Raw genomic sequence first — 17,419 nt, forward strand, 5'->3', positions numbered from 1 at the left:
CAAACATTATTGAGTTCTTTGAGAAGGTGACCAAACAGGTGGATGAGGGTAAAGCAGTTGATGTGGTATATATGGATTTCAGTAAAGCGTTTGATAAGGTTCCCCACGGTAGGCTACTGCAGAAAATACGGAGGCATGGGATTCAGGGTGATTTAGCAGTTTGGATCAGAAATTGGCTAGCTGGAAGAAGACAAAGGGTGGTGGTTGATGGGAAATGTTCAGACTGGAGTCCAGTTACTAGTGGTGTACCACAAGGATCTGTTTTGGGGCAACTGCTGTTTGTCATTTTTATAAATGACCTGGAGGAGGGCGTAGAAGGATGTGTGAGTAAATTTGCAGATTACACTAAAGTCGGTGGAGTTGTGGACAGTGCGGAAGGATGTTACAAGTTACAGAGGGACATAGATAAGCTGCAGCGCTGGGCTGAGAGGTGGCAAATGGAGTTTAATGCAGAAAAGTGTGAAGTGATTCATTTTGGAAGGAATAACAGGAAGACAGAGTACTGGGCTAATGGTAAGATTCTTGGCAGTGTGGATGAACAGAGAGATCTCGGTGTCCATGTACATAGATCCCTGAAAGTTGCCACCCAGGTTGAGAGGGTTGTTAAGAAGGCGTACGGTGTGTTAGCTTTTATTGGTTGAGGGATTGAGTTTAGGAGCCATGAGGTCATGCTGCAGCTGTACAAAACTCTGGTGCGGCCGCATTTGGAGTATTGCGTGCAATTCTGGTCACCGCATTATAGGAAGGATGTGGATGCATTGGAAAGGGTGCAGAGGAGATTTACCAGAATGTTGCCTGGTATGGAGGGAAGATCTTATGAAGAAAGTCTGAGGGGACTTGAGGCTGTTTTCGTTAGAGAGAAGAAGGTTAAGAGGTGACTTAATTGAGGCATACAAGATGATCAGAGGATTGGATAGGGTGGACAGTGAGAGCCTTTTTCCTCGGATGGTGATGTCTAGCACGAGGGGACATAGCTTTAAATTGAGGGGAGATAGATATAGGACAGATGTCAGAGGTAGGTTCTTTACTCAGAGAGTAGCAAGGGTGTGGAATGCCCTGCCTGCAACAGTAGTGGACTCGCCAACACTAAGGACATTCAAATGGTCATAGGGAAAAGCCCCTAGTCGCCACATTCCGGCGCCTGTTCGGGTCACAGAGGGAGAATTCAGAATGTCCAAATTACCTAACAGCACGTCTTTGGGGACTTGTGGGAGGAAACCGGAGCACCCGGAGGAAACCCACGCAGACACTGGGAGAACGTGCAGACTCCGCACAGACAGTGACCCAAGCTGGAATTGAACCTGGGACCCTGGCGCTGTGAAGACATAGCGCTAACCACTGTGCTACCGTGCTAATCCCAGCTATTCACAATATATATTAATGATTTAGATGATGGTACTAAATGTAATATTTGCAGGTGGCACAAAGCTGGGTGGAGGGTGAGCTGTGAGGAGGATGCAGAGATCCTTCAGTGTGATTTGGACAAGTTGAGTGAGTGGGTAAACGAATGGCAGGTGCAGTATAATTTGGATAAATGCGAGGTTATCCACTTTGGTAGCAGAAACGAGAAGGCAGACTGTTATCTGAATGACCATAAATTAGGAGAGGGGAATGTGCAGTGTGACCTGGGTGTCCTTGTGCACCAGTCGCTGAAGGTAAGCTGCAGGTGCAGCAGGCGGTAAAGAAGGCTAATGGAATGCTGTCCTTCAAGCCAAGAGGATCTGAGTAGAAGGGTAGTGAGGTCTTGGCTTCAATTGTAGATGTTCTATCATATACGGCACCTGGAATACTGTGGGCATTTTTGATTCCTTACCTTGGGAAAGATATTATTGCCATAGAGGGAGAGCAAGGAAACTTCACCAAACTTGTTCCAGGGATGGTGGAACTGTCCTCTGAAGAGAATTTTGGGAAACTGTGCCTGTATTGTGTACTCACTGAATCCTACAGCGTGCTTATTCTTAATCTTTTTTTTATTGTCACAAGTAGGCTTACATTAACACTGCAATGACAGTACTGTGAAATGCCCCTAGTCGCCACATTCCGGCGCCTGTTCGGCTACACAGAGAGAGAATTCTCAGCTGGTACGGGAATTGAACCCATGCTGCTGGCCTTGTTCTGCATCACAAACCAGCTGTCTAGCCCACTGAGCTAAACCAGTTACAGGGATAGACAGTGTAGACAAGCTCAGTCAGTGAGTATGTTTAAAACAGAGATTGGCATTTAGGAATCTCAGTGACAGAGATATGGGAGAGTGGGGGGGGGGGGGGGGGGGGGGCGGGGGGAGGGGGGGGGGAAGGCATTGAATGATCAGCTGTGATCATACTGAACGGCAGACCAGGCTCAATTTAGCACAGGGCTAAATCGCTGGCTTTGAAAGCAGACCAAGGCAGGACAGCAGCACGGTTCAATTCCCGTACCAGCCTCCCTGAACAGGCGCCGGAATGTGGCGACTAGGGGCTTTTCACAGTAACTTCATTGAAGCCTACTTGTGACAATAAGCAATTTTCATTCATTCATTCATTTCATTCATGGCTGGATGGTCTCCTTTCCTGACATTGGATACATTGATTTGCTTAAATGATTATAAGAAAATTAACTATGGTGTGAAGCTTCTTGAGACGATATTAACTTTGTAATCTAACTTTACTTTTTTATTTGTAGGAATTTAATTTTTACACCCATATTTTATTGCAGAAAGTTCAGATTGATCCTGAGAGTGGGCTGGCTTACACTATGTGGCGCGACATTCCTGTCCCATTCTACATGTCACTGTATTTCTTCGAGGTTAAAAATCCACAGGAAATTCTGCGTGGCGAGAAACCGGTCCTGGAACAGCGTGGGCCTTATGTTTACAGGTATGTGCCTCAGTCGTGTTCTCAATTCCCAAATAGCAACAGGGCCATTGAAAATGAGTGTTGGTATTTCATATTGATGTGAAACTTTACTGGATCTGTATTGAGGCTGCTTTGTCACTTGGCAGAAATTCTTCTTGCATCATAACAAGCTGCATTTATCCTCCTTTTGCGGGAGAAGGAAGTTGCTAATGTAGGAATAAAGCTGCAGGTTGTGATATTGGATAGGTTAAAATAAAGATGTTCTCTAAAAGCTTGGGAATACTAGAGGTCAAGAGTCACTCTGGACAGATTCAACCATAATCTGTAATAGTTACTCAGTTCAGACAGATGGTGCATTAAAGACATGATTGAATAGGGGAGGTGCTGGCATAGTGGCAATAATACTGGATTAATAATGCAGAGGAACCCACGTCAGCGCACACTCTTGGTGAGAATGTAAGTGGTGAGGCAGATGCAAAGACTCTTCAAGGAAATTTAGACAAATTGACTGGTCAAGAACATGGCAGGTGGATTAGAATGTAAAGTTATCCACTTTAGTAGGAAAACAAACATGCAGCGTATTTTTGTAAATCGGGACAGGAACACATAAGGAAAGTTGATATCTAAAAAGATCAGGGGCGAAATTCTCCCCCAACGGCGCGATGTCCGCCGACTGGCGCCAAAAACGGCGCCAATCAGACGGGCATCGCGCCGACCCAAAGGTGCGGAATGCTCCGCATCTTTGGGGGCTGAGCCCAACATTGAGGGGCTAGGCCGGCGCCGGAGGGATTTCCGCCCCGCCAGCTGGCGGAAATGGCGTTTGTTGCCCCGCCAACTGGCGTGGAAATGCGGCGCATGCGCGGGAGCGTCAGCGGCCACCGACAGTTTCCCGCGCATGCGCAGTGGGGAAAGTCTCTTCCACCTCCGCCATGGTGGAGGCCGTGGCGGAGGCGGAAGGGAAAGAGTGCCCCCACGGCACAGGCCCGCCCGCGGATCGGTGGGCCCCGATCGCGGGCCAGGCCACCGTGGGGGCACCCCCCAGGGTCAGATCGCCCCGCGCCCCCCCCAGGACCCCGGAGCCCGCCCACGCCGCCTGGTCCCGCCGGTAAATACCAGCTTTGATTTACGCCGGCGGGACAGGCAATTTCTGGGCGGGACTTCGGCCCATCCGGGCTGGAGAATTGAGCGGGGGGTCCCGCCAACCGGTGCGGCCCGATTCCCGCCCCCGCCCAATCTCCGGTACCGGAGACTTCGGCGGGGGCGGGGGCGGGATTCACGGGGGCCAACGGCCATTCTCCGACCCGGCGGGGGGTCGGAGAATGACGCCCCAGTTGTCCTTGTTCATAAATCACTGAAAGCTAGCAAACCATGTACACAATGTACCAAGTACGGCGAAAACCCAAGGTTCACCAAAACCAAAAACCAATGTTCACCAAAAACCAATGTGCAGCAAAAACCAAAAACCAATGTTCACCAAAAACCAAAAACCAATGTTCACCAAAACCAAAAACCAATGTTCACCAAAAACCAAAACCCAAGGTTCACCAAAACCAAAAACCAATGTTCACCAAAAACCAATGTTCAGCAAAAACCAAAAACCAATGTTCACCAAAAACCAAAAACCAATGTTCACCAAAAACCAAAAACCAATGTTCAGCAAAAACCAATGTGCAGCAAACAATGAGGAAGGCAAATGGTATGTTGCCCTGTATTGGAAGTGAATTTTCTGTACAGGAATAAAGATGTCTTGGTAGAATTGTTTAGAACTTTGGTGAGACCACACCTGAAGTATTGTGCAGTTTTGGTCTCTTTATCTAAGGAAGGATATGCTTGCCGTAGAGAGAGTGCACCCTGGGGTGGTGGGATTGTTGTATGAGGAATGATTGAGGAGACGAGGCTGTATTCGCTGGACAGAGGAATGAGAGGTTAACTCATTAAGTGTACACCATTCTTACCGAGCTTGATCGGGTAATGCAGGAAGGATGTTTCCCCTGGTTTTGTTGGGGAATGCGATGTTTAGAACCAGGGGCACAGTTTCACGGTAACAAGTAGGCCATTCGGGACTGAGATTAGGAACATTCCTTCAGTTGGAGGATGGTGAATCTTTGGAATTCTCTGCCCCAGAGGCCTGTGTTCAAAGCAGAGCTTGACAGATTTCTGGGCAGATAAGCCACAATCTAATTAAACAGCAGAGCGAACTTGACGGGCTGGTTGGCTTCTCGTGTTTCTATAAGAAATGGGAACAGGAATACATCGAGCCTGCTCCATCTTTCAATACGATCATGGGCATCAATTCCATACCCCCCCCCATATCCCTTAATTGTCTGAGAGCCCAAAGACCTGTCTATCCCAGTCTTATATATATATACTCAACGATGCAGCACAAACAACCCTCTGGGGTTGAGAATGATAAAGAATTTGATTGAAGACATTTCTCCTCTCAATCCAAATTTATCCCTCATCCCAAGGCTGTGCTCCCAGAGATTCCTGGACCAGTGGAAATAATCTGTGTTCACCCATTCAAACCCCTTCAGAATTCTGTCGGTTTTAATGAGATCACCTGTCATTCTTCTAAACTCCAGAGAATGTAAACCCAATTTACTCAGCTTCATCATAGGACAATCCCCTCATCCCAGGGACCAATCGAGTGAACCTTTGCGGTACCGCCGCCATTGCAAATATATTATTTCTTAAATATGGAGACCAAAACTGCAGACTATTCGGATGTGGTCTCACCAAACCATTGTACATCTGTACCATTGCTTCTTTATTGCTGAACCCGAACTCCTCACAATAAAGACCAACACACCATTGGCTTTCCTAATTGTTGCTGCCTGGGCATGCCAGATTTGTGTTCCTTTCACAAGTCCAGTTAATTACCTTTGAACATCACTTCCCAGTTTCTCACCTCTTTTTTTTATTCTTATGGCCAAAGCCACGTTCCTAACCTGTCTTTATCTCTTTGCAACTTCTGTGTTTTCCCCAATGCTTATTTCGCCACCTACCTTGGTATCATTGACGAATGTGGATACATTACTTTCTTAATAAGTCATTAATATAGATTGTAAATAGCTAAGGCCCCTTCACTGATCCTTGCAACACTCCACTATTCACTCTCTGCCAGCTTAACACAGCCCCCGTTACACCCATTATCTGTGAACCAATCCTCTAATCATTGCTATGTGATGAATGTATGAATTTCAAATAGGTTATATATATATATATTTGGTGCAGTAAGGGTTTAAAGACTAGGCTAGTCTGTATGTGACTGCTGCAGTCAAAAAACAAAGAACAATACAGCACAGGAACAGGCCCTTCGGCCCTCCAAGCCTGTACCGGTCATGATACCAGCCTTGGTCTAAACCCTCAGCACTTCCTTGTGCCGTATCCCTCTATACCCGTCCTATCCATGTGTTTGTCATGATGCCTTTTGAACACCGTTAATGTATCTGCTTCCACAACCTGCCCTGGCAACGCGTTCCAGACACTCACCACCCTCTGTGTAAAAAACCTGCCTCGCACAGCTCCTCTAAACTTTGCCCCATGGACCTTAAACCTATGCCCCCTGGTGACTGACCCCTCCACCCTGGGAAAGAGTGCCTGCCCATCCACTGTATCCATGCCCCTCATAATCTTGTAGACCTCGATCAGGTCACCCCTCAACCTCCGTCTTTCTAATGTAAACAGTCCGAGTCTATTCAGCCTCTCCGCATAGCTAACACCCTCCAGACCAGGCAACATCCTGGTAAACCTCCTCTGCACCCTCTCCAAAGCCTCCACATCCTTCTGGTAGTGTGGTGACCAGAATTGTGCGCAATATTCCAAATGAGGCCTAACTAAGGTCCTGTACAGCTGCAACATGATTTGCCAGTTTTTACACTCGATGCTCCGTCCAATGAAGGCAACCACTCCGTATGCTTTCTTGACTACCTTGTCCACTTGTCCAGCTAACCTGGTATTCCCCAATCGGAAACCCTGGATCAACCAAAAGGCCCACTCACTAGTAAAGACCCGGATGGAGGCGTTCAAGTCTGACGACCCTGGCCTATGTAAGAAATCCAGGTACGGCGTAGGGAAAGCCATCAGGGACGCCAAAAGACAATACCGCATCAAACCAGAGTCCCAGGCCAACGACACTAACCCACGACGACTATGGCAGGGCCTACACAAGATCACAGGCTATAAAGCAAGGCCAGGCGGAATCTCTGGGGCAATCCCTACCTGATGAACTGAACAAGTTCTATGCCCGCTTTGAGCAGCCAGTCAATGTATCAGTGCCACCCGCCCCAACAGCCCTGGACACACCCATACCCACTATTACAGCCTCAAGAGGTAAGAGCTGGTTTCTTGAAAGTGAATCCGCAGAAAGCGACAGGCCCCGACGGAGTCCCTGGGCGAGCACTCCGAGCCTGCGCAGACCAGCTGGTGAGTGAATTCGCAGATATCTTCACCACCTCACTCCTCCGCTCTGAGATCCCCACCTCCTCAAGAAGACCACCATAATACCAGTACCAAAGAAGAACAAGGTAGCCTGCCTCAACGACTACCGACCGGCGGCCCTGACGTCTGTTATCATGAAATGCTTCGAGCGGCTAGCCATGAGATGGATCAACGCCAGCCCCCCAGACGGTCTCGATCAATTGCAGTTTGCCTGCCGCCGGGGCAACCGATCCACAGCAGACACTGTCTCTCTGGCCTTACAATCAACTCTCGAACACCTCGACAACAAGGACACCTTCGTCAGACTGCTGTTCATCGGCTACAGCTCCACCTTCAACACCATTACCCTGACAAGACTAATAACCAAACTCCGCAATCTTGGACTTGACCCCTCCCTGTGCAGCTGGATCCTCGACTTCCTCACCAACAGACCGCAATCTGTCAGGATAGGCAACAGCACCTCCTCCACAATAGTCCTCAACACCGGGGCCCCGCAAGGATGTGTGCTCAGTCCTCTACTGTACTCCCTGTACACACGTGACTGTGTGGCAAGATATAACTCCAATTCAATCTATAAGTTTGCGGATGATACGACTGTGGTGGGCCGTATCTCAAACAACGAGGAATCAGACTACAGGAGGGAGATCACTTGGTTGCATGGTGTACCGAAAACAACCTCTCTCTAAATGTTGGAAAGACCAAGGAACTGATCATCGACTTCAGGAAGCGTAGCACAACCCCCCACCTTACATCACTGGCTCCGAAGTGGAGATGGTCGATAGCTTTAAGTTCCTTGGGGTCACTATCACTAACAGTCTGTCCTGGTCCACTCGCGTTGATGCAACAGTCAAGAAAGCCCAACAACGTCTCTACTTCCTACAGAAGCTAAATAAACTTCGCATGTTTGCATCGACTCTCACAAACATCTACAGATGTGCGATAGAGAGCCTCCTATCCGGCTGCATCACAGCTGGTATGGCAACTGCTTGGTCCAAGATCGCAAGAAATTGCAGAGTGTGGTGAACTCAGCCCAACGCATCACACAAGCTTGCCACCCCCACATTGATTCTGTCTACACCTCCCGCTGCCTCAGGAAGGCAGACAGCATTATCAGAGACCCCTCCCACTCAGGCATTGCCTTCTTCCAGACCCTTCCATCAGGCAGAAGGTACAGAAGTCTGAAGATCCGCACATCCAGTCATAGGGACATCTTCTTCCCCACAGCTACCAGACTCCTCAACGACTCCCCCTCGGACTGATCTGTTCCCTGTAAGAACACTATTCACAATGCCCTATGCTGCTCTTGTTTGGCCTTGTTCCGCACTGTAACCAATCACTGTTTTTCGATGTACCATTTGTCAATGTTCTCTGTCGGTTATTCTTTTGTCATTACCATGGTTGACAAGAGAGGTTGAATGTCTTGTTAAGAGGAAAAAGGTGACTTATGTAAGGCTGAGGAAACAAGGTTCAGACAGGGCATTGGAGGGATACAAGATAGCCAGGAGGGAACTGAAGAAAGGGATTAGGAGAGCTAAGAGAGGGCATGAACAATCTTTGGCAGGTAGGATCAAGGAAAACCCCAAGGCCTTTTACACATATGTGAGAAATATGCGAATGACTAGAGCGAGGGTAGGTCCGATCAAGGACAGTAGCGGGAGATTGTGTATTGTGTCTGACGAGATAGGAGAGGTCTTGAATGAGTACTTTTCTTCTGTATTTACAAATGAGAGGGGCAATATTGTTGGAGAGGACAGTGTGAAACAGATTGGTAAGCTCGAGGAAATACTTGTTAGGAAGGAAGATGTGTTGGGCATTTTGAAAAACTTGAGGATAGACAAGTCCCCCGGGCCTGACGGGATATATCCAAGGATTCTATGGGAAGCAAGAGATGAAATTGCAGAGCCGTTGGCAATTATCTTTTCATCCTCACTGTCAACGGGGGTGGTACCAGAGGATTGGAGAGTGGCGAATGTCGTGCCCCTCTTCAAAAAAGGAACTAGGGATAACCCTGGGAATTACAGGCCAGTTAGTCTTACTTCGGTGGTAGGCAAAGTAATGGAAAGGGTACTGAAGGATAGGATTTCTGAGCATCTGGAAAGACACTGCTTGATGAGGGATAGTCAGCACGGATTTGTGAGGGGTAGGTCTTGCCTTACAAATCTTATTGAATTCTTTGAGGAGGTGACCAAGCATGTGGATGAAGGTAAAGCAGTGGATGTAGTGTACATGGATTTTAGTAAGGCATTTGATAAAGTTCCCCATGGTAGGCTTCTGCGCAAAGTAAGGAGGCATGGGATAGTGGGAAATTTGGCCAGTTGGATAACGAACTGGCTAACCGATAGAAGTCAGAGAGTGGTGGTGGATGGCAAATATTCAGCCTGGATCCCAGTTACCAGTGGTGTACCGCAGGGATCAGTTCTGGGTCCTCTGCTGTTTGTGATTTTCATTAATAACTTGGATGAGGGAGTTGAAGGGTGGGTCAGTAAATTTGCAGACGATACGAAGATTGGTGGAGTTGTGGATAGTAAGGAGGGCTGTTGTCAGCTGCAAAGAGACATAGATAGGATGCAGAGCTGGGCTGAGAAGTGGCAGATGGAGTTTAACCCTGAAAAGTGTGAGGTTGTCCATTTTGGAAGGACAAATATGAATGCGGAATACAGGGTTAACGGTAGAGTTCTTGGCATTGTGGAGGAGCAGAGAGACCTTGGGGTCTATGTTCATACATCTTTGAAAGTTGCCACTCAAGTGGATAGAGCTGTGAAGAAGGCCTATGGTGTGCTCGCGTTCATTAACAGAGGGATTGAATTTAAGAGCCGTGAGGTGATGATGCAGCTGTACAAAACTTTGGTAAGGCCACATTTGGAGTACTGTGTACAGTTCTGGTCGCCTCATTTTAGGAAGGATGTGGAAGCTCTGGAAAAGGTGCAAAGAAGATTTACCAGGATGTTGCCTGGAATGGAGAGTAGGTCTTACGAGGAAAGGTTGAGGGTGCTAGGCCTTTTCTCATTAGAGCGGAGAAGGATGAGGGGCGACTTGATAGAGGTTTATAAGATGATCAGGGGAATAGATAGAGTAGACAGTCAGAGACTTTTTCCCCAGGTGGAACACACCATTACAAGGGGACATAAATTTAAGGTGAAAGGTGGAAGATATAGGAGGGATATCAGAGGTAGGTTCTTTACCGAGAGAGTAGTGGGGGCATGGAATGCACTGCCTGTGGAAGTAGTTGAGTCGGAAACATTAGGGACCTTCAAGCAGCTGTTGGATAGGTACATGGATTACGGGAAAATGATATAGTGTAGATTTATTTGTTCTTAAGGGCAGCACGGTAGCATTGTGGATAGCACAATTGCTTCACAGATCCATGGTCCCAGGTTCGATTCCGGCTTGGGTCATTGTCTGTGCGGAATCTGCACGTCCTCCCCGTGTCTGCGTGGGTTTCCTCCGGGTGCTCCGGTTTCCTCCCACAATCCAAAGATGTGCGGGTTAGGTGAATTGGCCAATGATAAATTGCCCTTAATGTCCAAATTGCCCTTGGTGTTGGGTGGAGGTGTTGAGTTTGGGTAGGGTGCTCTTTCCAAGAGCTGGTGCAGACTCAAAGGGCCGAATGGCCTCCTTCTGCACTGTAAATTCAATGATAATCTATGATTAATCTAGGACAAAGGTTCGGCACAACATCGTGGGCCGAAGGGCCTGTTCTGTGCTGTATTTTCTATGTTCTATGTTCCATGTTCTATGTCTACTATGTACGTCCTGTGTACGTTCCCTTGGCCGCAGGAAAATACTTTTCACTGTACTTCGGTACATGTGACAATAAATATCAATCAATCACCTGTGTTGCCACTTTCAAAGATCTGTGGACCTGCACGCCCAGATCTCTCTGACTTTCTCTATTCCTAAGAGTTTTGCCATTTACGGTATATTTCCCCTCGATGTTAGACCGACCAAAATGCATTACCTCACATTTGTCCGGATTAAACTCCATTTGCCATTTCTCTGCCCAAGTCTCCAACCTATCTCTGTCCTGCTGTATCCTCTGACAATCCTCAACACTCTCTGCCACTCCACCAACCTTGGTGTCATCCACGAACTTACTAATCAGACTGGTTACATTTTCCTCAAAATCGTTTATGTGCACCACAAACAACAGAGGCCCCAGCACAGATCCCTGAGGAACACCACTCGTCACAACCTTCCATTCAGAAAAACACCCTTCTACTGCTACCCTTTGCCTTCTGTGACCGAGCCTGTTCTGTAGGTTCAGCACGGGCAGCACAGTAGCACAAGTGATTAGCACTGTGGCTTCACAGCGCCAGGGTCCCAGGTTCGATTCCGGCTTGGGTCACTGTCTGTGTCGAGTCTGCACATCCTCCCCGTGTCTGCGTGGGTTTCCTCCGGGTGCTCCGGTTTCCTCCCACAGTCCAAAGACGTGCAGGTTTGGTGGATTGGCCATGATAAATTGCCCTTAGTGATCAAAACGGTTAGGAAGGGTTGTTGCGTGACAGGGATAGGGTGGAAGTGAGGGCTTAAGTGGGTCGGTGCAGACTCGATGGGCCGAATGGCCTCCTTCTGCACTGTATGTTCTATGTTCTATGTATCCACCTTACCACCTCATCTCTGATCCCGTGTGTCTTCACCTTTTGTACCAGTCTGCCATGAGGCACCTTGTCAAAGGCTCAACTGAAGTCCATGTAAACAACATCCACCGCCCTCCCCACATCAATCATCTTCGTCACCTCCTCAAAAAACTCAATCAAGTTAGTGAAGCACGACCTCCCCTTCACAAAACCATGCTGTCTATCACTTACGTGTCCATTTGTTTCCAATTGGGTATAAATCCTGTCCCTGAGAATTCTCTCCAATAATTTACCGACTACCGACGTGAGGCTCACCGGCCTATAGTTTCCAGGATTATCCCTGCTACCTTTCTTAAACAGCGGTACCACATTAGCTGTTCTCCAGTCCTCTGGGATCTCACCTGTAGCCAATGAGGATACAAAGATGTCAGTCAAGGCCCCAGCAATTTCCTCCCTTGCTTCCCTCCGTATTCTGGGGAAAATCCCATCCGGCCCAGGAGACTTATCTACCTTAATATCTTTTCAAAGACCCAATACCTCCTCCTTTTCGATGTTAACATGATCCAGAGTGTCCACCCACCCGACCCAAGAATCATCTTCCACAAAGTCCTTTCTTTGGTGAGCACTAATGCAAAGTACTCATTTAGTACCTCGCCCATTTCCTCTGGCTCAACACATAGATTCCCCCCACTGTCCTTAAGTAGTCCAATCCTTTCCCTGGCCACCCTCTTGCTTTTTACATATGAATAAAAAGCTTTGGGGATCACCTGGATCCTACTTGCCAAGGACTTTTCAGGACCCCTCCTCGCCCTCCTAATTTCCCGCTTCAGGACCTTCCTACTTTCTTTATATTCCTCAAGGGTTTCGACTGTTCCCACCTTATCTTTTTGACGAGGTTCACAATATCCCTCGTTATCCAAGGCTCCCTAAAATTGCCAGACTTATCCTTCATTCTCTCAGGAACGTGACTTTCCTGAATCCTAATCAACTGTCGCTTGAAAGACTCCCACATTTCCGATGTTGATTTACCCTCCAACAGCCGCACCCAATCCAAATTCTTCAATTCCTGTCTAATGTTATCAGAATTTGCCTTTCCCCAGTTTAGCACCTTAACGTGAGGGTTACCCTCATCCCGATCCAAAAGTACCCTAAAACTTACCGAATTGTGGTCACTACTCCCAAAATGTTCCCGGACTGAAACCTCAGCCACCTGTCCGGGCTCATTCCCAATTCCAGATCCAGTACGGCCCCTTCCCGAGTTGGACTATCTACATATTGCATCAAGACGCCTTCCTGGATACACCTTTCAAACTCTGCCCCATCCAAACCCCTAACACTAAGTGAGTCCCAGTCAATATTGGGGAAATTAAAATCCCCTATCACAACAACCCTGTTACTTTTACATCCATCTATGATATCTCTACCTATCTGCTCCTCTATCTCTCGCTGGCAGTTGGGGGCCTGAAATATTGGGGGCCCAACATTGTGATTGCCCCCTTCCTGTTCCTGAGCTCTACCCAGATTGCCTCATTGTATGAGCTCTCCAAGGTGTCCTCCCGCAGTACGGCTATAATATTCTCCTTAACCAGTAATGCTACTCCCCCACCCCTTTGACATCCCCCTCTATGTCTCCTGAAGCATCTATATCCCCCAATGTTCAGCTGCCAATCCTGCCCTTCCTTTACCCATGTTTCTGTGATAGCCGCAACATCATAATTCCAAGTACTAATCAGTGCTCTAAGTTCATCTGCCTTACCCGCTATACTTCTGGCATTGAAACAAACACACTTCAAACCACTGCAGACAGGGTGATGTTGTTCTCTTGTTTTGGTTCTCTATTTCCTCTTCAGTTATTACACCTTCTAAGCTCACACTCTGGTTCCCACCCCCCTGCCCCTAGTTTAAATCCTCCCGGGTGAATCTAGCAAAGCTCCCAGCCAGGATATTTATGCCTCTCCAGTTTAGATACAACCATCCTTCTTGTACAGGTCACACCTGCCCCGGAAGAGATTCCAATGGTCCAGAAATCTGAAACCCTCCCTCCTACACCAGCTGTTTAGCCACGTGTTTAGCTGCACTATCCTCCTATTCCTAGCCTCACTGACACGTGGCACAGGGAGTAATCCTGAGATTACAACCATAGAGGTCCTGCTTTTTAGCTTACTGTCTAATTCCCTGAACCCCTTCTGCAGGACCTCATCACTCTTCCTGCCTATGTGTGTTTTACAAATTCCTGGTATGAAAGACAGCTAAACTTTTTGAAGCCCAAGGTGTTTTGTTCATATAGTCAATAGGAGGAGCATGGGATTGAAGCAGTCGGTGTTTGAGGTTCAGGTTTTGAATCTGTGGCTGGAAGGTGAGCTGAGAAGTTTCTGAAGAAATACAGCCAGATTTTCTGCATTGTTCTGACGGGGTTCAGATTTTATCTTTTCAAATAGTCTCAAAAGACACCCCTGTGCAGCAAATATTCCTGAATGCTAACTGTATTTAAAAGTGGAGTAGGATCTGGGATAGCTTTGAGTGGAAATAAAGATGGTTGAGGGTTATTGTGCCACTATTAATTAACATTGTTTAAGGGGTAATTGTAAGTTGTGATGTTAAAGATATTTCAATACTGTGTTAGTAATCCAGTTTGTTCTAATATCCCAAATCCCTATTTCTTTGTGCAATCACTCCCTGGAGCGAGGAATCATTTCTTCAGTCTTACAAATTTAAAATAAAATGTTGGGGTTTCTGTCCAGTATCCTCGCCACTGTTGGGGTTGGGACCGGGAGCGTTCCAAAAATATGGTACCCCAATTCCATGAGCTCTTAGTTTTCCTGCTGATCTTTTTTGTCGCACTTGACCACTTATTTCGGGAATACAGGTGAACTACATTTGATGGTTCACCCGTTATTCAATCCTTTCTGTGCTGAATGTGGGATTGTATTATATATATATACCTGTTGCAGAAATGTTATTAAAATAACTTGGTTAATGTAGCCCGTCTGTGTGTCTAAGGCTGCAATTAAGATGTTGTAAAAGTGAAAACCATTCATTCCAACTATGTACATTACCTATATGGGATGAATGATTTGTGGAATAATGTGTATTTTGGATGGTTCCTTGGGTGATGTAATTTGAGACATTGAGCGAGATACTCCATTGGCTGATGCTGAAACCGGGAAATGCAATTGGGCGGCGAATCAGTTCCGACGCCAAATCACACTTCTCCGTTACCTCGGCGTCAATACGCACCGGAATGCACATACAGTAAACACCATTTGCGTTTCATTAGCAGGCCTGAGCCGGTATTCACCGCCTCGAATGGGCCAACTTCCTGATGGAACAGTTCACTTGTGCTTTTAAAATTTGTGAAAGCAGTGTCATGGCTGATGAGGGAGAGAGAGGAGGCAGGACACAGACTGCCAGGGGCGCTATGACGGGGGGGCACGCCATGGGGCTGGGGTGACCCCACCCCCCACATGGGTCTGGGGCGGTGTCCAGGCATAGACCACCATTGCTGCGGCCTGCAAGGCAGCCACCTTGCTGCCCACCCCACCGACCACCCACCTTGCTCGCTGCTTCCGCAGAACATAGAACATAGAACATAGAACAATACAGCGCAGTACAGGCCCTTCGGCCCACGATGTTGCACCGAAACAAAAGCCATCCAACCTACACTATGCCATTATCATCCATATGTTTATCCAATAAACTTTTAAATGCCCTCAATGTTGGCGAGTTCACTACTGTAGCAGGTAGGGCATTCCACGGCCTCACTACTCTTTGCGTAAAGAACCTACCTCTGACCTCTGTCCTATATCTATTACCCCTCAGTTTAAAGTTATGTCCCCTCGTGCCAGCCATATCCATCCGCGGGAGAAGGCTCTCACTGTCTACCCTATCCAACCCCCTGATCATTTTGTATGCCTCTATTAAGTCTCCTCTTAACCTTCTTCTCTCCAACGAAAACAACCTCAAGTCCATCAGCCTTTCCTCGTAAGATTTTCCCTCCATACCAGGCAACATCCTGGTAAATCTCCTCTGCACCCGCTCCAAAGCCTCCACGTCCTTCCTATAATGCGGTGACCAGAACTGTACGCAATACTCCAAATGCGGCCGTACCAGAGTTCTGTACAGCTGCAACATGACCTCCCGACTCCGGAACTCAATCCCTCTACCAATAAAGGCCAACACTCCATAGGCCTTCTTCACAACCCTATCAACCTGGGTGGCAACTTTCAGGGATCTATGTACATGGACACCTAGATCCCTCTGCTCATCCACACTTTCAAGAACTTTACCATTAGCCAAATATTCCGCATTCCTGTTATTCCTTCCAAAGTGAATCACCTCACACTTCTCTACATTAAACTCCATTTGCCACCTCTCGGCCCAGCTCTGCAGCTTATCTATATCCCTCTGTAATCTGCTACATCCTTCCACACTATCGACAACACCACCGACTTTAGTATCGTCTGCAAATTTACTCACCCACCCTTCTGCGCCTTCCTCCAGGTCATTGATAAAAATGACAAACAGCAACGGCCCCAGAACAGATCCTTGTGGTACTCCACTTGTGACTGTACTCCATTCTGAACATTTCCCATCAACCACCACCCTCTGTCTTCTTTCAGCTAGCCAATTTCTGATCCACATCTCTAAATCACCCTCAATCCCCAGCCTCCGTATTTTTTGCAATAGCCTACCGTGGGGAACCTTATCAAACGCTTTGCTGAAATCCATATACACCACATCAACGGCTCTACCCTCGTCTACCTGTTCAGTCACCTTCTCAAAGAACTCAATAAGGTTTGTGAGGCATGACCTACCCTTCACAAAGCCATGCTGACTATCCCTGATCATATTATTCCTATCTAGATGATTATAAATCTTGTCTCTTATAATCCCCTCCAAGACTTTACCCACTACAGACGTGCGGCTCACCGGCCTATAGTTGCCGGGGTTGTCTCTGCTCCCCTTTTTGAACAAAGGGACCACATTTGCTGTCCTCCAGTCCTCTGGCACTATTCCTGTAGCCAATGATGACATAAAAATCAAAGCCAAAGGTCCAGCAATCTCTTCCCTGGCCTCCCATAGAATCCTAGGATAAATCCCATCAGGTCCCGGGGACTTATCTATTTTCAGCCTGTCCAGAATTGCCAACACCTCTTCCCTACGTACCTCAATGCCATCTATTCTATTAGCCTGGGGCTCAGCATTCTCATCCACAACATTATCTTTTTCCTGAGTGAATACTGACGAAAAATATTCATTTAGTATCTCGCCTATCTCTTCAGACTCCACACACAATTTCCCATCCCTGTCCTTGACTGGTCCTACTCTTTCCCTAGTCATTCGCTTATTCCTGACATACCTATAGAAAGCTTTTGGGTTTTCCTTGATCCTTCCTGCCAAATACTTCTCATGTCCCCTCCTTGCTCGTCTTAGCTCTCTCTTTAGATCCTTCCTCGCTACCTTGTAACTATCCATCGCCCCAACCGAAACTTCACACTTCATCTTCACATAGGCCTCCTTCTTCCTCTTAACAAGAGATTCCACTTCCTTGGTAAACCACGGTTCCCT

The 17,419-nt window shown here is 47.4% G+C and overlaps 1 protein-coding gene across 6 annotated transcripts in view; it reads left to right on the forward strand.

Annotated features, from left to right (window-relative positions):
- scarb1 (scavenger receptor class B, member 1) overlaps positions 1–17,419 on the forward strand; it is a 505,970-nt gene that overhangs the window by 23,264 nt on the left and 465,287 nt on the right. For all 6 annotated transcript variants that reach the window (XM_072509698.1, XM_072509951.1, XM_072509860.1 and 3 more), the window contains exon 2: positions 2,695–2,855. In XM_072509698.1, coding sequence (XP_072365799.1) covers positions 2,695–2,855 — 161 coding nt within the window. The remainder of the gene's footprint in view (positions 1–2,694; positions 2,856–17,419) is intronic.

This window comes from Scyliorhinus torazame, chromosome 1, assembly GCF_047496885.1.
Source record: "Scyliorhinus torazame isolate Kashiwa2021f chromosome 1, sScyTor2.1, whole genome shotgun sequence".
NCBI classification, from domain to species: domain Eukaryota; kingdom Metazoa; phylum Chordata; class Chondrichthyes; order Carcharhiniformes; family Scyliorhinidae; genus Scyliorhinus; species Scyliorhinus torazame.